Below are 24,111 nucleotides of genomic sequence, written 5' to 3'. Positions count from 1 at the left end.
TGATTAATGGACTCTCTCTTGTATAAGAAATAAAATTAGCAATCAGTTGTACTTTGCAACGTGTTGTGAAATTTATCACAACACATGTTTAAAGCTTCATACGTATTGTTTGAATACGTAATATTACATTTACATTATTTTATGTCATAATATTTCAAGTACATTATAAGTTGTAATTGTAATATAATATTCGATTTAAAAACTTTTCATTTTTCGTTATTTCGATGCGTGTGTGCTTTAATCGTTCGATTATCCTTCTTTGAACTCAAGCAGATTCAATAAAACGCAAAAGCAAGTATACCAAACATTACATCGATGTTTTTTTGTCAATTGCGTCAATGCTTATGTAAAGAGAGTACCAGAAAAAGACGTAGTTTCACATTATAACCAAACAATATTTAATCCTGCTACTGATAACCAAATCCACAACAGAAGTATGTACGGTTTTACGCACAATGGAAAAAATATTTTAAACAGAAAGAAATATTAAATAGTTGAAATAAAAATTAGGGTTACAAATTAAACGTAACGCATAATGAATACAATTAAAATATAATTTAAGAACAAATGTGTCATACAAAACACACAACAGAACTTGATATTTATCTAAAGTGTTTAGTGAGGAAACGAATTCTAAAAAACTCTAATTTTATATATCTAACATTCTTCCATTATGCGTAGGATCTAACAAATATATTTATCTTTATATCACTCTATACTCTCTCTCCCCTCTCCCTCTCTCTCTCTCTCTCTCTCTCTCTCTCTCTCTCTCACTCTTACTCTCTCTTTCCTCTTATTTGCATATTTGTTTGTCTCTCTATCTTCAACTAATTATAATATTGAAATTTTTCGCTCATAAAGATAGAGGGACTTATTATCTTAATATTGGGTATTTATTCCTTAATTTAATTAATTGTTTCGTATAGTATCTACAATATACATATACATGTATGTATGTATGTATATGTATATAGACATTGTTATACAACAGTTTTTTTTATTCCCGTGTGTGTGTGTGTGTGTGCGCGCGCACGCACACACACACACACACACACACACACACACACATCGTAAAGCATACCTGTCATTAAATATTCTTTTTTTTGTTTGATTAAATAAATATTAAGAAATTTTTGACCAAATTTTCACTTAATACACAATTTAATACACAGTTATTTCTTAATACATATTTTCTAATACTGTTGATATCTTATTGAGATCATTTTATAATGATTTTTCTTAGATTAACGTTTCTTAAATTTTTTGCATAAAGACCGTCAAGGTATCAATTGTATAAGTATCGATAACAATGAGTTGAACGGTACGCGCGAATATAATATTTCGCTCCATTGCGTCGTCACGGTATAATCGACCGACTCGATCCAGTTTAAGCTTACCGCGCAGTTGGAATCACGTGGAATCACTCCATGTTGTCACTTTAATGCGCACAAGCGCTCCGATCTTTGATATCGTCGTGTCATTGACACAATTTTTACGATGAATCTTGCTTAATATTATAAGCTTACATCTAATAAACACAGAAGAAAAACTGCTAAAATTTGGAAAAATATTGCAAAAACAATAATTCAGATAATTTTATGTTAAAAATTGTGTACATCATATCAATTTAATATATAATATTTACAAATCTTAACATGGGACAGAATTATCCGTCTGGAATTTTGATTCGACAATAATACATATAGAAATTGCCAGTTGTTATAGCAGTGAGTTAACAAAGAGTATGAATGGGTTTCCTGAACAATTTGTCACCGCACAATATCAACTATTACATAGCAAAAACTAATTGAGCTGTAACATTCAATAGCAGACTTGCAGTCATAAAGTAGCTCTTCAGGGTTTGATGTATGACAACGAAATACAATCTGAGTTTAACTCGATCGATGCATAAACAGATTTAGTTCACTGTATTCTTCACGGTAAAATAATTATCATCGTTTCATGACCGTGCGATTGTACAAAGATAAAACGATCGGAATCATCACCACCGAATTCATCTCATGCGCTTGCTTTCCTTCCAGGCATACGTTAAAGAATTATAGCAGAGATAACACACACACACACACCCACACATCTCGCGTGCGATAACTCTTGTGTGACACGGAATATACTAGGTAATTCTTGCACGATTCTTATGTAAAATTATTACCAGTAGTGATGGTATACATATACCATGTACATCTATAATATGATATAATCGAGTGTAGGGTACATAATTGTTTATGAATGTTAAAATTGATACGTATTAGGTGTTGTTGTAAGTTCTTGGTCATACGCGATGGTTCAGAAAGAGGGTGAGTGTTGTACAAAGTTGCTAAAAGAAAACTGATGGAAAGGGACGGAAAAGTCGAGGGAAAAGCGGAGAGACGAGGGAAAAACAGAGTTAAATTAAAGAAGAGCGAACGAAAGGCTGAGAAGGGTCCCGACTTCCCTAGTTGCAAGTCACTATTTTCATTAGAGATATTTTTCGTATACGTTTCGCGCAGCAAAATACTCGAACGAGATCTCTGAAAAAGATTTGCAATGGAAAAATCGATTGGTCTGCGCGAAAAGTAACTCTTTCAACTATCGAGCATTAACCATTTAAACACATTTTTAAGTCTACTTTACACAATCTATAATTTGCGACAGAAAAACTCGCACATTGCATTTATACTATTGAAAGGATACTTACTTGAAATATGTATATTTCGCGAGTTAAATCCATCCGCAAGAATGATATTCGTGAATGAATTAATAATAGGTGCAAAGAATCGCATGCAATTTCTGTCGGGAGCATCAAACATCAAAGCAATCTATTCCAAATTGATTGATTCTCGCGAAGCAACAATTAACAGTCTGGAATTTCGACGGTGTTTCATGTCGAACGAACGAACGAACGAACGAACGAACGAACGAACGAACGAACGAACGAACGAACGAACGAACGCAAAATCTAGCTAACGCACCTATAGCAATTTGGAAGGTTGTGTTGCTGTTCTATACCACCTAGTCCATGACCTAACCTATTGGAAAACGCCAATCGTCAAGTTATCAGAGCGTGCGCGCGCCTGTTTTGCGAGCGTTTACTCACGTTTTGATTTTATAGTAACAATTATAAGCGCCGCGCATTGAGCCATTGACTGTAGTAAATCGAATTCCATCCCTATAGAGAGATGGGGAGAGAGAGAGAGAGAGAGAGAGAGAGAGAGAGACTCTTTCGCCGCATTTAGCTATGTTGCGGATTTTGCTTTTGAAACATGTTGGAATCTCTAAAAGGCTGCTTTGGATATATAATCCGTTTATTTAAGCCGCATATTTTGCAAAAGCGCAATGAATTTAGACTTTGAGATTCGCACGGTTGACGCTCGAATACCGGGGGTGTGTTTGCAAAATAAATAGCTCGTATCATGAATCATGGATATTTTGGCAAAAATGTTTTATGCGATGATTGAGCGTAATAATATGTATAATCGAACGATGCCACGTATTTATTAATTAGTTTTGTGTGTACGTGGTGCATGGTGCGTGTGCATGTGCGCTGGATCGAAATATCACTACGTTAGCTTCATACGTCTTTCAAAGAAAAAAGAAAAAAAAATTTGTCGCGATAATCAGTATCGTAACCACTGTACACTTGTACAATTGACTTATTAAATAAAATTATTCGTTAAAAGTTAAAATCATCAAAATCCTTACCGATATAATGGACGTTATTACGTATACCGTAATTACCTTGTTTATTATCGCGTATCATCCAAGCAACTTGCCTCAATATTTTGTCGTATCTGGGGAAATACGGGAGATATTACAGCTGGCGATAATCACGGCACTATCTTGTACAAGCGTACGGATAAGCAGATAATACGGAAACGTTTTGCACAATTTACGATATGTTTTGTAACGGTACTTTGTTAACATTCACGCGACATTACTCGATAAAATATAATGGTATTAGAGAAGTTGTCGGTTGTTAATAAACCGTAATCGATATCGATTACGTAAGTAAACGTGCCACGATGCGAAATAGTGGAATATAATTATAAATCATTTTTAAATCTTTAATTTTCTCATGTTAAATAACCAAGCATCAATTTTACACTCTTCTCTCTCTCTCTCTCTCTTTAAAGAAATTATGCACGGAGAAGCACGGAAGCTTTAACGTGTCCTATAACAATCAAATTATGTACGTATCTGTTAAATTCTTTTACATATTTTGTTTTTTTTTAGATATATATTTTTATACATAGAAAAATATTTTAATATTATAATTTTACATTTTGATTTTAAAAATAAATATAATTGAATATTATTATTATGTTAAATAAAATTACAACAATTAATCAAATAGCAAGTCGAATATATGACAGAATATTCAGCGTTTCGTTCGAATATCCATCTTTATTCAAACATGCGTGGAATGTAACTGCAGTGATATCCTGGATAGAATTCCTGGATACAAATGCCATAGCATATCATCGATGAGACTAGCCGTGCTGTGATCGATCTCCTTGCTTCGCTTGTTTGTATGTATACACAAGCGTGTAAATTCATATACCTACCTACGTTATAAATGCTGTATACATTTCATGGATGCTATTATTATGATTACGCTAATGCAATGAAAGACAAGTAATAACTTTGACTCACACACCCACATGCACGCAGAGAGAGAGAGAGAGAGAGAGAATATGCACAAAATAAAATGTATTTTTATGGCATTTAAAATTAGTACTTTTATGTTGTTACGATATTCAAATGACGTTTCGTGAAATATTTACGATTTGAGAATACATGTACATATAATATTACGTATGAAATATTTTATGAGAGCACACTCGATTCCACTATCGCTTAAAACGCAAATATATTACGATTCACAATGTAAATAAATATTGAGTGCGGTAGAACAAAGGTATACTCGATAGCAGCTGTAGATTCATATAATGTAAGCTCGATAGTGCATCAACCCGTCAAGCCATCCATGCTAATCGATCTCGTTGGTATTATATATATATGTGTACGTTTACGTTTACATAACTGACTAGTTTCCATACGTACATATGTCAGTAGCACAATTTATTATATTTATATCCACACCTTTGGTAACTTTGCAAAAATTACTATTAATACGAAACTGAATTGTTGCATAATTACATTATTATTATTGGCACAGAATTTGGTAAAACAAAAAAATATAATTTACAGAACAAAGAGAGAGTAATATAGGGTTGATAAATGTGTAGTATAATATTTATCAAAATATTTTTAACAGATAAAATTCATTAAAGTAAAAAAAAAGTTGTAATTTTTCTTATTCTAGTGATAAAATCTCGAGTCATTATTAACAGAAATGTAACAATCACATTAAAACGTGACCTCAGAACTAAGCGCAGTTTTTGATTCGCAGAGGATTAAAATTTCGAGTATTAAAATTTTTTTTTTTTTTTTTTAAGATGCAACAGTATGCCTTTCACCTGCTATTGAAATAGTTTGATAAACAGATTATTTTGGTGTTGTACGTAAAACATGCTCGTTATCATATGACATCATGGCGGTAACAGCGCCGATAGGTTTTCGCGCAATTAGAGTCGCGCTACACCGGAAGATCGATCAACATGGATAACCTCGGGTTATCGAGTCTCGATACACTATTAAATCTGTATTGTCTAAATTGCCCTGTCGAGACTATCTTGTGTATATCAATATGTTCTTTTTTTTATATAATTTCGGATTTTCTTATAATTTTAGTTATAAGAAACTTTAATAATTATTATATTCTGTGTGTGTGTGTGTGTGTGTGTGTGTGTGTGTGTGTGTGTGTGTGTGTGTGTGTGTGTGTGTATTTTAATTCGATAAACAATAAAGATAGAATGACATATCGGCTTGTCACTAAACTGCAAGTACCCCTTGTTAATTTAATATTAAATAATTATTTTTACAATTTTTAGATATTTAAAGACATAATTGCATTTCTACGTTATATTAATTAATAATAAAACGTTTCTTTTATTTCTTGGATGGCTAACACAAATTTCTATTAATAATTTTTTTCAATAGTATAGGTTTCTAGTAAAATGTAATAAAATACTGAATATGTACTCTACGATGATAAGCGTAAATAATTTTACAAATATTATCTAAATGAAGCTAGATAAACTATTATTACAGTTAAATGTGAGAATATTTCTCCTGGTTCAAACTTATCATTTCACATAAATTGCTCTGTCCTAATGTGTCGATTGTTTCTCTTTTTTACGAGTGAATTTTTATAAACGTCCTATCAGTGATAAAGATCGTCGTAGAGAGAAATATAAAAGTCTACCCTAATTTCTTTTTTTTTTTTGAGTTTTTGTTATCCAGTAGATTGATTTTCTTTTGTAATAGTTTGGAATAGTAAAACTTTTTTACGAAATTATTTTTTCCTATGTGTAGCGTATACATCTTCCAAGACGATGTTTTTTACTAATAATAAGATGAACGATAAGTGTTTTGAAAATTTTATACATATATATAGTACTACTTTTCGCACGTTGTGTGTAATGTAACATGTAAGATAATCGAAAAAGATGACGTACGCGGACTACTGCTTTTGAGCACTTTGGTGCAGCAGATGTGCCAGTGAGAGAAAAATAGATGGACAGCGTAATAATGATATCTTCGAAATGAGACGCCACTTTATCGATTTACTTGGAGATGCTGTACACTACTCGTGTTCTCAAGCTCGGTTCATGCATTTCTACCGACAGAGATCGGATTTCTAAAGATCGAACCTCGCGCCATGAAATGATGGGGATTGTTATCACGATCGCACGGGTCGAAATGTTTATTTAAGTTTTATTATATAATGGTTACGTCGTAAATTCAGGATTTATTCGACAACTTTTAGATTACGAATGCAGAGCTAATGATCGCAATTGCAAAACTCATGAAAAAAACAAGATGTTATTTATTTTTTTTTTTAAATATTAAGTTGTATTAATTTAAATTAAAAAAATTTTTATAATTATGTGATTATTAGAAAAAAATTGAAATAATATCTCAACTTATTTTATCATTTCTTTCAATTTTTATTTGAGTTATTTTGTGATTTCCGTTTTATAACCTTGAAATGATCCCAATTCATTACGATCATTGCACTAGCGTGTCACTTGGTTTAGTCAAAACAATCGGAATAGAATCGGTTTAGTTGGTTGTACAAATATATGCATGTATGTACATTCAGCTATCTTATCGGCAGTAACGGCACGTAGATGTCAGACGAGATGCAGTTGTTTACTGTATCTACGTTCTTATGCAGATAATATTGAAAGAGAAAAAGGAGAGAGAGAGAGAGAGAGAGAGAGAGAGAGAGAGAAAATTAAAAATAGTCTTGAAAGTTCTTGAGGTAAATGCTACATATTTCTTATTTGCTACAACAACGACGCAACTAACAAATTGTCATTTTTTTACTTTTCTGCAAAAAAAAAATAAAACATTTTGAATTCACTACAGTAAGTGAAGAACTAAAGATACTTTTTTTTTCTACAATCACAATAGACCAAATCGTTACACCAAAATCTCATTTCACATGTCGTTACAAAATTTTAATGCTTTAAAATATTTAAGCTAGAAAATTTTTAAGTTTTTCGAGTTATGCATCATTGTTGTAGCAAATAAACGATATGTTGAAATTTAATTTCTATGTGTGCATTAATATTAATGAAAACATTAACTAATATTGACTAAATAAAACCTCTGTTTTCTCCTCTCTCTTGTCACTCGTCCCATCATTCGCTCCCGTTTCTCTCCCTCCTCTTTAAAAGTCGATAATTCTATTGAATTTAATTATTTTCAGATAATTTATAGCGTTTTATTTTTTGCTTTACTTATCTATAGTTATTGTAATATTTCCATAATTATTGTAAATGGTTTTTGTTTAAAGAATTAATTAGAGAAAAGTTATTTTTTTAATAAATTTTCTTTCCATTGATTGATACATTTTATTATATAAATAAGAAATATGTTTTTGATAAAGAGAATATCTTGTCCTCTATTTAAAGATATTTTTGCAATATTTCTAAAGTCGAAAATTATTAGGTATTGTAACACACACGATTATTTTGGTCATCAGAGTAGAAATCAGAAGGTTAAGCGTAGTATCCTCGAAAGTCCTTCTGAGGTTAGAAGAAGTTTACTCTCGCGCAGCAAGACGATAATGTCGAAATCCGGGTTCCATTGAGAACCTTCGGGGCTGCCCCTCGTGAATGTGCGCGAGGAGCCGGAAGGGCGGAGGGGATCCATGGTGGGAAGGGTCGTCGCCCGAAGGGCCGACAGGAACAGGCGCCGCGCCGATCGGAACTCGGAACGCAACGGCTGCTGCTCGTCAAGTCCTCTATATAAACGGGCTTTTCAATATTTACGAATAACCGAGACCGATTAACCGCGGAAGTATCAGCGAGAGGAGCGGATAACGAGAGCGAAGGATCGTATTCATCCTTTCGCTGTCTATATTTTATTTGTTAAGAGAGAAATTGAAATTTTTCACGAGTTATCTCTACATTACCACACAGATGCCTATTTATTATTCTTTTCTGCTTGTAATACAATAAGCCAATTCTTTCAGAATACAAGAATACAAATCTTGATTCAAGTTAAGAAACGAATTAAAATTTTTTTATAAATTCTTTGCAACTTGTTTTTTTTTATTATTATTATTTTATTATATTATTTTTTATGAATTTTTATGTGTTGGTCCCCTTCTAACTTGAAATGCATATGGTTTATTATTTGTATAATAATTATTTCTATACATGTATATATAATTAGAAACCGTTTTATTCTTCGGTAAAATTGCATCCATACGTAAATTATCAGTTGACACTATTTTGTCCCTCTCATCACCCTCTTCTCAAACGTAAAAAAACGATCATGTCGCGCAATGAGCGCCAGTAAAGTGTAAGTGAGATGCAACGTACTATATCGCGCGATAAACATATCGGCCGGCGCGGCGGTCGCTCATCATTCGCACACGATGAATAATTTTTCATACGCACCGGACACAACATTATGCTCTTCGGAGTAACTTTGGTTCCGTGATAATCGCCATTGCGGCGGCGCGGCGGCGCGGCGGCGGGGCTCGTAAATGTTCCGCGGCGCGGCGTTTACAACCGTTAAACGTATACTCGATATGTACTTTGGCGTTTGTGTACGAGAGTAGTTTTCATTTATTTTGTATATTATATCGGAAAAACGTTTTAACAATAATTTCCTAAGATTGACATTTGATTTGATCTATAAAAAAATATGTTTAACGATGATATTAAATTTGAAACTCAAAAAGATTGCTTCACATTGTTAATAACAGAAATTTTAAGATAATAAGTGTCGTGAGAATGTATGTACAACACGAAAGTAGCAATGTAAATTTTTAAACGAAATGTCAAATATAACATCTGGTTTTTTTATAAATATAAGTAAATGTAATAAATATTGCGTGATATTTGTATTCTAGCAATAATATTTTTACGAAATCGTTATTCCCCAGAAAGTATTTATCCGAAAAGTAGAATGTTATCGCTGTCATGTATGTAATTCTAATTATTGCAAAAAGGCTCTTTTTTCATCTGTACCATTGTGGGGTTTTTTAGCCATTACGATTGGTAAACTGTAATCGTTTATAATTTCAAATGTTTTGAGATTTTTGTATATTATATTTTTTGTCTTTAAATTACTTTAGGAATTTGTCTTTAAAAGAAAATGCGGTAGTGGTAGGACACCTTGTACAATATATATACGTATGTATAGTATGTATGTATGTATGTATGTATGTACATATGGTACGTGCGCATGCACACACGCGCGCGCGTAAATCAGAAAGGAAGATATACTTAAATTTAACGAGAGCGTTTTTTTATTTTATTAATTACAAGGCAATAATTTAGCATTTGACAGTATATATGTACATATTATATGCGTTATATTTTATTATATTTATTTGTAATTATAAACGCGCAAAAAACTTTATAACATATACGACGTATGGAAAAGCTCGCTGTTTGAGTTTAAATTTAATTATATTTTTTATTACTGTAAAATGTTTTCTAACAAATTGAAAACAGAGTAAATAAAAAAGTACAGTGTTAAACATATACGTCTTACGTTCCCGAAAAGGCCTGACATGTTGTCTTAATTATTTTTTAAAATATGAAAAATATGACGATATATTTTACTGCGCTGCAAGAGGGGAAGGGTTACAAGTTATAGAGTTGTAGATACATCTGTATAGCACTAGTCCGGTAGAAAGTAGAAAATTTCTGCATCTCGTGTTTCCTGCGTCGCTTCCGTCTACATTGTGTTCCGAGGAACTTGGCACTTTCGCGCAGAGGCAACGTAGCTTAATTGGCGTGCGGATAGAATCCTGGGAGAGTATAGCATTGAAAGGAGTGTACCACAAGTCGCGTTAAAATGCTTTGCGGACGAGTAGACAAATTGGATAAATAGAAGTTTAAGAGTTTTCGCGATGCGAAAGACCGCAAGTCGCTTATCGGAACTAATGAGTAGAAAAATATCTATCGCGAATTATCTATGTAAATATAATGAAAATTTGTATTTATACATATATAAATATCAAATATACATAATACAGCTCTAGAAATTATGTTGATTAAACTCTACTGAACAAAGGAGTACAAAAAATATGAACCGTGATAAAAAAATGGCATCATTTCACTCAAACATTTGGTAACTATTACTAATTTTTTTTCTTAGTGTAAATTATTAGTAAAAATTATTTAAAAATGTGAAAATATATAATTTTTACTTGAGAGATCTTTCCTTGCATTTTGGAAACAGTTTCGAACGATATTGGACAATGACATTTTCTCCCGTCCAACGTTTAATCCATCGGATCACTACACACATACGCACGCACACACACACACACACACACACACACACACACACACACACACACACACACATAATATAGACTTGTTCGTTCGGCGTCACTTGATTTTTTTCGTTAGAATCATCACTGAAAAGAACTGAGTCTCCTTCGTCAAAAGAAAAATCAATTTTCGACAAGCGTCAGTGCCGATATTCAACGTATAGTGATTGAAATATTTGTTACTTTCTTTTGGCGAAGAAAGGAAAGAAAGAGAGAGAGAGAGAGAGAGAGAGAGAGAGAGAGAGAGAGAGAGAGAAGGAGAAGATATAGATGGTCGATTGGTAGGAATTAAAATATTGAACATCTCGAACCCAGAACTGCAGTTGGGCGATTTTGATAGTTGTATGAGAGAAAGAGAACAAAATACCAAAGAGTGGAATCGAAATTACGCGAACAAGAGTGTAATTGAGAGCATATGTAATAGCGTACATGCAGCTTTTGAGGATTGAATTTAGATAAAGTACCGCGATTATCAATAGTGAAGTAATTTGATGGTATGGTTAATATGAACTGTATGCAATTCAGGATTTTGACGATGTTATTTAACATTTAACGTGCTTGTAGTGCGGTGTAGTAATACTAGTAATAGTTATAAGTAAACTGTATAGATAAAAAAGAGAAAAAAATGTAAAATATAAGAACACATAAAAAAATGAATTCTTAAAGAAATGCATAAATGCTTTAATATAAGAATATTTTATGCTTGGAATAACGTCAACATAATCTTCGATTAAGAATAAGTTATTCTTAAAACAAAGCTAAAAGATATTCTTAATTGAAAACAAATTTCATTTTATTTAAAGAATAAAATTGCGCCCGTTTAACATTAAATATGCTTATATTATGATTATATTTTCTTCAACGCAAGCCTGTTGCGAGTCTGTTGCGACGGATTCATTGCGTATTTCACTCATGTTGCTTGTGGGCAGCAGATCCATCGCGGCAAATCCGCCTGTGTGTATGTACAGGCAACCGGCGTTTCTCTATCGCTGTGACAAAGTCGGCTGTCTGTTAATTGTGGACATAGATTAGGTAGGACGAGCTGAACATTTTACTTATCTTTGAAAGTTTGAATCACATTTTGGAAGCATGCTCTGTGAATATAATATTTTACTTACAAAACTATCCTCACTTATTTCAATCATTGATAGTTTGTTCAAAAATCGGTTTGGTTATTACTAGAAAGCATAATGCAGTTGGCAGAAGTAAAAATTATAATACCGGCGTTGTGTTTCGTTCTTCCACCAGTAAAACCAGTAAACGATCCCAATTAGTCCGAAACGTCATAACGATTTTCAGGTTTAAAATTGCGGACATTTCAACGTTATCGCAAGCTTGCAGTAACATTGCAGAAATCTTTTGTAGCTTCTATTTAATATTATAATGTTTCAATGTAAGGTTTATGCAATGTTTCTTTAATCTTTTCATGCATTTATGTGTTTCAAAAATAACTAGTTAAAGTTAAAAATTAAATTATTTAAAATTAATTTAAGTTAAGTTAAAAGTTATTAACTTTATTATTGAACTTTTAATTTTTTAATTAGTCAATCCTGCAAATGAGTTACAAGAATTTATGACGCGGTGAGATGCAAGAAGCTGCTGTGGTAGTCTCGCGCGGCGAGAGAGACTTTGCATAACTCAAGGCGCGCGCGTGTACGCCGGTTTAAACCCCTCCCCCCCCCTCTCATTCGGGTCGTTGACCGCACACGGTCTCGTGTCTCGTCAAACAAGCGCACGTGCGCACCGTCTAGGCCGCCTCCCCACTCTCCGTCGGTCGAGGAGAGTGGGGAGGCGGCTCAGACACCGTGCACGTGCACCTGTTTGACGAGACACGAGACCGTGTGCGGTCAACGACCCGAATAATGGGACTTTAACAGAAACGGCATTCACGCGCGCCTTGAGCAAGCGAAATCTCTCTCGCTGCGCGAGACTACCGCAACGACTTTTAGGGAGATCTTGCATCGCACCACGTTACAAGCTCTCGTAACTTATTTGCAGGGTTGAGTAATTAAAAAATTAAAAGTTAAATAATAAAGCTAATAACTTTCAACTTAACTTAGTTAATTTTAAATTATTTAATTTTTAACTTTAATTAGTTATTTTCGAAACACATAAACTTTAATTTATTAACTTTTTACCAAAGTTAACAATTTATTTGTATAAAACAAGGTTACAAAAGAAAAAATTTTAAAGGAAGGAAAAACAAAGGAATCAAAGAGTTTAAAATGAAGAATGAAAGAAAAAGAAACTAGGAGAGCAAAAATACACAAAAAAATAATGTACATTTTTAATAACCGTTGGGGATCAGGTTTGATATTTTGAAATTTTTATATAAAAACTAAAAATTTATTTAATAAAATATTATTTTCTTTTCTATCTTTCAGGAAAAATCACATGTAATAGACGGATAGATATTATAAAACGTCAGATATAAAAACGGGTAGAAATGTTTTGTGAATCGCGTCGTACTCATCATGCACCATGTCCTCTCTCTCTCTGTCTCTCTCTCTGTCTCTCTCTCTCTCTCTCTCTCTCTCTGTGTATTTATCTATATCTATTTATCTATCTATCTATCTGTCTGTCTGCCTGTCTGTTTATGTTGCTTTCGCTCTCTTTCATTCTCGCTACCCTCGTCCTATACTATCAGCAGCGAAAGAGAAATAAAGAGAGGTCTTTTGTTCTGGCTCGTCTACCATTCTCCACACGCAACGATCGTCATATAGTCACCTCTCGTCTCTTTTACATACACTTATACGTGTGAACGAATATACAATGCAATTGGTATATATGCGCACACGCGCTGGCGCGTGTTTGTATATGGTGCGCACCGGCAATCTGTGTCCACACGGTTTCGCCGCGCCGCGCCACGCCAGGATGAAAAGAAAGGCGGCCCGATCGATTTTCATCGAGTCTCAAAATTCTGTATGCACATATCCAGCGAGAAGCAAATACCTTATCGTACATGTTCTTTTGCCATCTCACTGTGATGTCTCTAGTAAATTCAGATTGGATTTATTTATTTGGTCAACGAGGGTAACCGCGTTTGATCGGTCAACGGGAATTGCAATAAAACCACCAAACCCTCTTTCGCAAGCTTTTGAAATAGGGATACATGCGGCTTTTCACTTAAAATATGTCTCGCTTGTGTTTCAGCACAATAAATTTTTCCAACAATATTCAAAGCAGAGAATCGATCAATTTTAATATGAAATTAATTCCATCTTAAAATTCATTTAATCTTTTTAAAATGAAAATGTAAAAACACGTGCTAATCTTTTGAAAGAAAGTTTGGTGTTTCTTGTTAGTATTAGTCAGACATTTTGTAACATATATCTATTGTTTTACTCCTTGATACTTTTTCATTCTAGTTTGTTAAGAAATTTCAATTTGTATTGACACATGTCTTATAAAAGTTTATAAGTGTTTTTGATTTTTATCTGTTATTATTGTTATAAATAATATTCAGTTTAGGTATTCTAGTATAGTTTATCACATTAAGATATGATTTATGAAAGGGTGTTTCATTGTCAAATGTATTTACATTTTGCAATCTCGCACCTCTTTTTGGCATTATTCTTAGCACTTTTCTTGACATCCGTGATGTTACCTAATCTAAAAAGAAGAAAATTCTCGCAACTAATATCTATAATACGTAGGTGCAGAGTTTATCATGAAACGATACTCTTATTTGTCCCTGAGAAGAATATTCTAGTTTTTTTCGACGATAGTCCGCGACCCTTTTCTCCGTGTACACACACACACACACACACACACACACACACACACACACACACACACACACACACACACACACACACACATATATATATATAAGTGTATATGTATAAACGTTTGCATCGAAGATGGAAGGACAACGAGATGAAAGAGGGTGCGGAGTGTAGAGAGGCGCGGGAGAGAAAACGGCCAGAAAATATACGGGGGGTAAAGAAAAACGCGTGCGAGAGAGAAAGAAAGAGAGAGTTTAGCTGTAGGGAGAGTGGTCTTCCCTTCTCGAGGCGCTTTACACACTGGGTATCTCGTAATTGAGCAGACACGAGCCATCCGAGGGAAAGGAGAAGGATAGTCTATTCCACTCGGAGAATTATCCCTATTTCTGGTATATTGCAGAGTCGATTTTACATAGTCTTCGTGTTGTTTATTTGGTCATCGAATGGGCGCTTCACATTATCCTATATAATTAATAATTCTCGTTCTGAATTAATTTTTGTGAATCAGTCCCTTAAGTCTATATATTGAAAATATTGTGGCAATGTCATTTTTATAAATTTAAATTTGACAAATTCAATTGATATTAGGAAATTATTAATTAAATCTGTTATTTCGATAAAACGAGATACGTCATTGGAAATATTTTTATTCATATAGAATAAAATAAAATTTCGAAAATTATGTTAGCGGATTTAATTTTCGGACTTATATTTAATAAGCAGACAAAAAATTTTCTATCTTTTGTCAATTATACATTTTTATATTGTATATTGTAATTTTAATAAAAATCATTTAATTTAGAATTGTGTACATGTATATTAATATTATAGTAAAGATATAATATATAATATGAATATCATAACAGAAAGCTTATAATAAATACGTTTGTTTTACATGTTCAAAGTTTAAGATTAAAGATGCGACTATTCAATCTAAAGATGTAAATTTTTTTGCTTTTACATCACAAAGAATGATTGCTCCGCTCGTCGCGGAGAAATAGATAGATCGAAAATATGAATTTTAGATTACGTCTTCTCGACAAGATTTATAGTTGCAAATGACATTGCATTGCTCACACGGAAAGCTTATCGATAGTAATTTATGAAGTTGTGTGCAACTTGTATCGATCAGATATTTACTTTCATAATTCCTTCCATTCCTTAGAGTTAATGGTAGAAATTTGGTTTGTGTCATATTAAATATTTTCTGATTCTGTAAAATTTTCTTGATTTTTTTCACTTACTCCGTCGCGGGTAAACTATTAATATTAATTAATAATATTTGCTTATAATGATTATTTTCTCGCGTGAAGCGTGCAACTTGATTCGAGAAACTTTTAATAGCTCTTCCTTGGTTGAGATAATAGAAGCTCGGAAATAAGGCATCAGCCTCGAGCGGTTCTCGATCTCACAGTACGCATACTCTAATTTGATAAGAAATCCTCCTGAAAAAGCCTCTCGTGAAGGTAAAGTTATATTTAATAATCGCGGCAACTACGATTTTCTAAGAATAAATGGCGCGCGCGGCTCTAAAGTCCATGCTTTGACTACATCTCCGTGGGATCCGGTGGGATTGCCGAAGGGTTAAAAGGGTTAAGCAGTCGAGACTGTGCGAGTTAGGGAGGGTCGAACGCGGTCGGCCTTGTTCGGGGCAAATTCGCAGAGCGGGACGACCAAGTTCGCCCAACTTCCACTTACTCGATGTCGATGTCCAAATATGTGATTGGTGTAAATAATTTATGCATTCCTATACCCCCTTATAACGCCCTGACTATATTACGCGTGAATCATCGTACATAGCGCTACTGTAGAACAGATTCTACATTTCGGAAATTATTTCGAGTAAGAGTTTACAACTCTTAATAGATATATACGTTGTTGGAATTTTATAAAAAAGAAAACGATACTATATTTTCATTAAAATTACATAAAAATAAATGATGTAATAATGATAATAATTGTTATTCACAGTGCTCTGAATCTTTATTCGGTTGCATGTTTCAACTTTTCCTCAAAACTATAAACAATCTAAACTTGTGCTGTATTTGTAAATGCGAAATTATAAATTGATAGAATAAAATTGGAACATGAATCAAATTACTTGTGACGCGCGATACTTAATATATTTTGCTGAAAACATCAAGATGTAACATCTCACGAAGGACGGCCGCGGCGCGGCGACGCATACACCGTGGCTATTGCACGCGGTACAGGAGAAAGGAAGTTTACCGTAGAAAACAGCTCGAAAGTTGCGGCCGCGGCGCAACCTTCACTTCATAACCAAGTATACCTATCTCACGTTACCGAAGAGGTCCGGCGAGATCCTTTTCAAAAGCCAAGATGGGTTCGATCTTTGCGAGTACCGTGATGCCACTGAGAGAGTATACGATATATAGGCTTGTTGCTTTTCAAGCGGATCGCTCGCTCCCCCCCCCCCCCTCTCTCTCTCTCTCTCTCTCTCTCTGCCGCCCGGTGCAGAGACAGGAACATCTCGCTTTGGGTCAATAACTCGCGTGACTCTATGTTACAAACACAGGCGAGCCGAGGACTAGAGGTAAAGTTTCGATACCTCCTCGTCGTCGATTTTCGTAAATCCAGATTTATGAGTCTTCTCTTTCCTCAGGGAAACATGGAATAATATCTCGTCAATTAAATATTACGGATGATTTCATACGCGAGAGCTGAGAGTTTGTAATAATTGATACGATTAGGAGAAAGTAGGGTAAAAGTCTATAACCCTCGTGGCAGGTGGAATATGTAAATGGAGACAAGACTTCGGTTTTATTAAGCATTTGAATGGAAAAAAATACTTTTATATACAATATAATATACAATAACGCATTTAACATTTGCGTAACATGCATTTTTTTCACTTTCTATTTTTACGATTGACCAATTGCTACCAACCAAAGATCGACTAAAATGGAAAGACTATGCGTTTCATCAAAGTCGAATCGATTGTTATCAAACGTCTCTATAACTGTAATATATTTATTTTATCAAATTTCTTCCCCCCCCCCCTTTCTAACAGATTTTTTAATTAAAAACAAGCTTAATTTAAAGCTTATTATTATGTATTTATATACTGCTATATATATTGTAAATAGTTGAAGTAATTTATATACATCTATATTTATACATAACTTTTTTTATTAAAATATAATTAAATAGAACTAATTTTACATAAAATAAATTTTCAACAATTTTAGAAAAAAGTTTATTCCATGTAAAATGAGTTCTATTAAATTTTAATAACATTCTAATAAAAAAAAGCAATGCTTTATTCAAATACCGCCGTAATACTTGTTGAAAACATTTTTGTTTGCGAAAAAAAGTCAACGTTCTATCAATCTGCGGTTGGTTTTCTGGAACGACAATTCTCGAATATAGTGATCTCGCGCGCTATCAGAAGCATCAATTATGCCTTTTCGAGGCTAGGGCCGATGACTCGTGTTAACGGATGGTACCTTTGCAATCGCGAAATTCGAAGCTCGATTTTGCGTTTACTAAACTCTCTTTTTTTTGCTGCTGTCGCGCGCGCGCCCGCGAGACGATATCGCGGTTATTCAATTCCGCGGCAAGATACGCGAACGCGGCCGAGAAGAAAACGAGTACCGCTACGACACGAGAGTTCCGAGTCGTTTTCCCCTTCACTCTTTTCGTCCCGCGTTGTTGGAGGTTGGAGGCCCTATCCCCACAGTGGCGGCGGCGACTGCCGTTTGTGCCATCGCGGCACCGCGCACCGCGCACCGCTTCTCCTGCCACAGCTATAGCTTCCACTTCCTCGACCATCCTTCGTGAGTACATTGCAATTTTTCTCGGTTAACAGGAGGTGGCTAACTCGCGTAGCTCCGAGGCCGACATCCGAATCACGCTGTGAGAAATCCTCAACTACGTTTCGCTCTCTTTTCTTCAACTTTCCTACCTCGAGTCAGTTCTTTTTTTTCCGCACATCGACTCTCGCTGCTTTATATAAATCTCGTTTCTATAATTGATACAGAAATATCAAATTTAATGTTGAATTTACGATGAATAGCACATAAAGATTCAATATATATCGTGTGCGTGTGTGAGTCTCGTTGTCTCGGATGGATCTTGTTTAATCCCGTCCTAGGAAATCTTACTCCGAATTGTGCAAGATTCCGTTTCATGGAAATGTTTCATTTGTAGAGACAAAACGTGTCTGCATAATTCGATACACGAGTTTCTAACAGCAGTTTGCGCAGCAATTTACAAACGCGTTTACCTAGAAGCTATTTTAGATCGTATCAGAACAAAATTCTAAAAGTAGACATTATTGAATATAAATGCCAAAGTAAACACAATTACTGTAATATCTACATATATAACTGATTAAACTATATAAAAGTTTTATATATTTATATATAAACTCGCATAAATCCTACTGAAATAACAAATCTTGTAGAAAGTTACGGTTCATAATACTTGAAATTTTTTATTGAACATTTGAAAACACACATACACACACACACACACACACACATATACATGTATTTTTTTAGAGTTATGTCTTTTCCAAATATTCAACAGAAAATTGAAAGATTATTGAGAACTATAACTTTCTATGAAGTTTATTATTTCAGTATAATTCATTTGAGTTTATAATAGAGTTCTTTCTTTCGAATTTTTTCTTCTCGCATCTCGAGGTAAAGAACAATGGAACATTCAAACATTTCCAAATCCTAAAATAATTGTTTTGAAAAGAAACTATGTGGGATTAAAACTATGTGGGTTTGTTACCTAGAAGCTAGAAATAAGTTTCGTGTCATTTTTGTTTTTGTTCTGCTATAGAGTTAAGCATTTTAGAAATGTTTAAGGGAGACAAGCTATTAGAGAAAGCGTATATTTCAGAAGGACAAGCAAGGAAGCACCAAACGTGCACGAGACTACTAACGGAGGCTGAAAGGTGGGACAAATTCTCCCCTTAGCGAGAGATGGAGGGTATAGAAGAAAGAAAATAATGCGCTTTGCAAGCGTGTAAAATAAAAATTAACTCCGTTGCATGGTGGTATTCGCGCCCATAGGATTGATTATATGATATCCATTTGACGTACAATTGTGCAAAATATCGAAACGCAAACTAAATATCTATTAATATGTGTAACGATGAAATTTCTCTCTGAGGATCCTTCCCTTCTTCCTCTCCCTCTATCGTTAATCCTGAGTATTTAAAAAATCTATTATGTAATCTTTCTATTATACATTATACAGAATTCTGAACCTAGTATTAAAAATCATATATTGGAAATCTAAGAAAGCATTTATTTTAAATTTTAAGTAATGAGCGATTTCACGGAAATTTAAGCACATTTTCAAGAATCATCACAATATTAGTATATATAATAAATAACATACTTTATTTGATTTTATGCAAATTTTGAATTGAGAATTTTAATTTCATGAATAACAATATTTAATATTGAACACTAATAAATATTAAAGGAATGACTTTTTAAATTTCCTTGAAATCGAAGAATTTCAAATTGATTTTACTATATATTGATTTCAGGAATCAATCTCTTTAATTGAAAAGTAACGGTTCTAGAAACTCTGAAATAAATAATCCAATATGAAATGTGAATCGCTTAATGTTATACAGCACGAACGAGTTTCAAATAAATTGTGCCGTGGATAGCAATTTAATAATAAGCGTACCGAAATTAATTCGGGACATTGGTAGTAATCCACGTAATGATCGGTAGATACCTCGTGCATTAACGATTCGAAGAATCGGATAATTACGAGAAATGATATATCTACATGACAAATCATCTATCAAGCAGAATATTTCGTTCAAGATGCGAATACGAATATACTAACGAGGATGCAAATCGTGATAACGAAGCAAGACCAGTAAAAAGTTAACGAGTATTTATTGCGTCTGTTAAGAATGACTATCTATAAAAATTTATAAAAATAAAACATGTATAATATATAGAAAAAATATCTCTTGTACTTTTTCACGTATTAGTAATTGTTGCAATGATTATTATAAATAGGTCATATAAATGTGATTTGTTATTACGAATAATCATATTCAGAAAAATATACCTCACGAGAAGACTTTTAAATTTGAAAATAGCATCTCTCTCTCTCTCTCTCTCTCTCTCTCTCTCTCTATTTATTTCAAAACTTTAAGAGTGTAAGCCAGCTTTTCTATCTAATGTTCCATGATGATGGCGATATTAAGCACACTCCTAAACACGTATGCGATGATGTCGACATGTAATTTACAGCGTATCCCGTTGCGAGTGAATTTTTAGTTTTAATCAAAAGAGCAGCGTACGTAGCGATAACGCGACAACGACGACATTTCCTGCGCACCAAAAAGTTCAACAGTAGGAGGCACAGGTGTTGGTTAACAAAGTACACCCTCGCGATTTTTTACGCCCACGTATGTAAGCGTGTTGCGTCACGTGGGTGTCTTCGTCGATCCGTGGATGTAACCTTTACGCAAACGCAATACGTATCGCGTAACATAGTTCGCCGTCTTGCCCATTAAGCGAAACGCCAAACCACCCCCACGCTCCTTGACGCTTCATTTTAACCCGACCCTTCTCACTCACCCTTGGGCGTGAAATACACCTCTGGCCTATCCACCCACACATCGTCGCTCGAAACTCTTTTTTTTTATAACGAATAGCGATAAGCGAATGTCACTTCCAGATCATTTTAATTTTATCACAATTTCACATTAAAAATATTACTTATTTTATATATATATATATATATATATATATATATGTGTGTGTGTGTGTGTGTGTGTGTGTGTGTATATTTCTTAAATATGATATCTAATTATGTGATAAATATATATTTTGATTTTACTAATACTGGTCATTATTAAGATGTATTTCTATAATATTTGTATTCTTATAATATGATAGAATTGAATTTATCTGAAAATAAATTTAAAAGAATAAATTTCGCTCGGAATTAAATAAAGGAAAATTCGTAACTTGCATTAATGATGCGAATAGCTTATTATACTGTATGATGCAATTTTGTTGAAAAATTAAATATCTGTTTTGTACATAAAAAATATAATACTATTTTACTCTGACTATTTAATGAACTTATTAATACCATTATTTATTTTTTATGACACGTAGGGCAAATATTATATTTACTCATTATTAACTTTTTTATTTGCCAATAACAAAGATATATTTTCTAAATTTTTTCAAGTTAAAATTTAACATGTTTAACGTCTTGTAAATAAATAAGCTATTGAGTTAAAGTATTTAATGCTGTTGTCACTTAACAATAAATAATTTCGTGTCAGCTAGCAAACATGATACTCGTAAATATATTAAAGATAATTCGTACAATGTAAAGTAGCTATGGAGAGGGGTATCGACAAGTAATTTTCATGAAAATTTGCAGGAACCTCTTTGAGCTTCCAAAACATGTGGAATACATTTTGAATGCTCGCCACTCTGAAGCAACAATCGGATACTGAAACTCCGAACAGCTAGAGCGTCGACCGCGTGGTGGCCGAAAGCGCACTAGATACGCTTTCCCCTCTTTCTCTTCCCTTCTCCCACTCTCTCTCCTAATTTCCAGAATTCTCTTTGAAATAAAAGTCTTGGACTGTGCTTCCAATTTTATGCATTGTCTTTATCATGGCGATATCCAAATTATTAGTTGTGATTCACAACTAATCTAAATTTGAGAAAGCAAAGCTTTCAAATTTAATTTCAATAATAAAATTTTATTTATCAAAATAATTTGAATAGTTAAGTTTAGAATCAATTTAAAGACAAATTGATTTCGAAAATATCAATAATTTATTTTCATAAATTTATTTTCACTTTGACATTTGTTTGACATAATAAAATATAATAAAATATATTTTCGTATCGAATATTTTTGCATTTCCTGAAAAATGAGAATAAGAATATCAATAATCTTCAGGCGAGTCAGTTGGTCCTGCAACACAAACGTTATCACGAAAAAATTTTTATCGTGCGATTTATCGAGCTGTTGCATTCGAAGGTGGATCTGGCTAGCAATAAGGTCGTAATAAGGCCGTGACATCTTATTTCATTCTAAAATAGACCTCCTTTAGTTGACCATCGTGCAGTATTGTACATTTGTCGCACGATGTCGAAAAGAATCGAATCAGCCCGCGCGCGAGACGATTCAACAACATACCTTGCAACAATCATATTAACGTAAAAGTTTTAATACAAAAACTAATTTAACGAAATAAGAGTTATTTTCCTTGAAATCGTTCACTTGTCGCAATGTGCTTCGAGGAAAAATCGCGTTATATCTCTCGCGTACCGAAGGACGCGTACGGCTTTAAAAGCCGATGGGAGGAAGAGGAGAAAGAGGATGAGGATGAGAGAAGGAGAAGGAGAAGGAGGAGGAGGAGGAGGAGGAGGAGGAGGAGGAGAGGGAGAGACGTGTGTTGGTATATACGTATGCAGCGAGGTAGCAGCAGAGGAGACCGAAGCCGAAGCGTACAGACAGACGGCTCCGTACGCGCGAGTACGAGTACGAGTGAGTACGAGAGGAAGGAGAGTAGTAGAGAAGGAGGAGGAGGAGGAGGGGGAGGAGGAGGAGGAGGGATCAGAACGGAGGGGAAAACGACTCGGAACTCGGAACTCGTGTCGTAGCGGTACGACGCTCGGTCGGGTATCTCCGCGCGTCGTGGGCCACACGCTCGGCCGGTGTCGGCTCGCATACGCTCGCTCCGCTTGTTAGTCGTGCTCGGGTCTCGTTTGCGTACGGATGTTTCGTCAATCGAGCTGAGCAAAATCACGTTTGGTATACGTGTGCGTACCTATAACGGAGATAGATCGGACGGTCTCTCACTCTCTCGTACGAGAGTACATCGAGAGAGATTTTTCATCAACACGTACATATGTATGTGAGTGCAAGTAAATGTATATAAACGTTCGTAATCGCGAGTGTGCGTGCGCGCGCGCGCGGGGGTGTGTACGTGTGCCCGCGTGGTTCACGTGTAGCGGTAACGCTACTAGTTAACGGTTAACGCGCGCTGATCTTACACGTCGCGTCGTCCTGCCGATATAGAGGGTATATCGTATAATATACCTAGTGACACATAACAAAGATAATACGTATATATGTGTGTATGTGGTGTGTGTGTAGCAAATAGTGTAAAACAGGGTGCTCCGAATTAATTCCGTTAGTTGTAACGTGCGCGTGGGGTTAAGGGGGGCAGCGAGAAGGAGCAAAAGGAGAGAAGCGCGAGAGCAAAGTCGCGCGCGAGCAGGAAGGAAGAACAAAGAACGACAACGTGCCACTGGTAGCAGCGCGCGCGGGGGGCTCTCGCTCTCCCCTCCCCCCCTCCCCCCCCCGATAACTTAATCTCTCTCGCTGACGCGCTCGCTCTCACCGCGCACTGCGACTTACGTGCGAACGACGACAACGGCAACAACGGAGGAGCGACTCGTTTCGGTGCTT

The 24,111-nt window shown here is 34.6% G+C and overlaps 1 protein-coding gene and 1 long non-coding RNA gene across 2 annotated transcripts in view; both read left to right on the top strand.

Moving 5' to 3' along the window:
* The window catches only part of LOC120358298, a 68,037-nt gene extending 47,526 nt beyond the window's left edge, over nucleotides 1–20,511 (top strand). The window contains exon 2 of the long non-coding RNA XR_005575248.1: nucleotides 19,528–20,511. This is a non-coding gene — a long non-coding RNA (uncharacterized LOC120358298). The remainder of the gene's footprint in view (nucleotides 1–19,527) is intronic.
* Nucleotides 20,512–23,076: 2,565 nt separating this feature from the next.
* LOC105193588 overlaps nucleotides 23,077–24,111 on the top strand; it is a 35,805-nt gene continuing 34,770 nt past the window's right edge. The window contains exon 1 of the mRNA XM_039452053.1: nucleotides 23,077–23,184. Within this exon, the coding sequence (XP_039307987.1) occupies nucleotides 23,106–23,184 (79 nt within the window). The 5' untranslated portion in view covers nucleotides 23,077–23,105. The remainder of the gene's footprint in view (nucleotides 23,185–24,111) is intronic.

Source organism: Solenopsis invicta, chromosome 7, assembly GCF_016802725.1.
Source record: "Solenopsis invicta isolate M01_SB chromosome 7, UNIL_Sinv_3.0, whole genome shotgun sequence".
In the NCBI taxonomy this organism is placed as follows: domain Eukaryota; kingdom Metazoa; phylum Arthropoda; class Insecta; order Hymenoptera; family Formicidae; genus Solenopsis; species Solenopsis invicta.
Note: the sequence above shows the minus strand (reverse complement) of the source record. Positions and strands in the feature narration are given on the sequence as shown.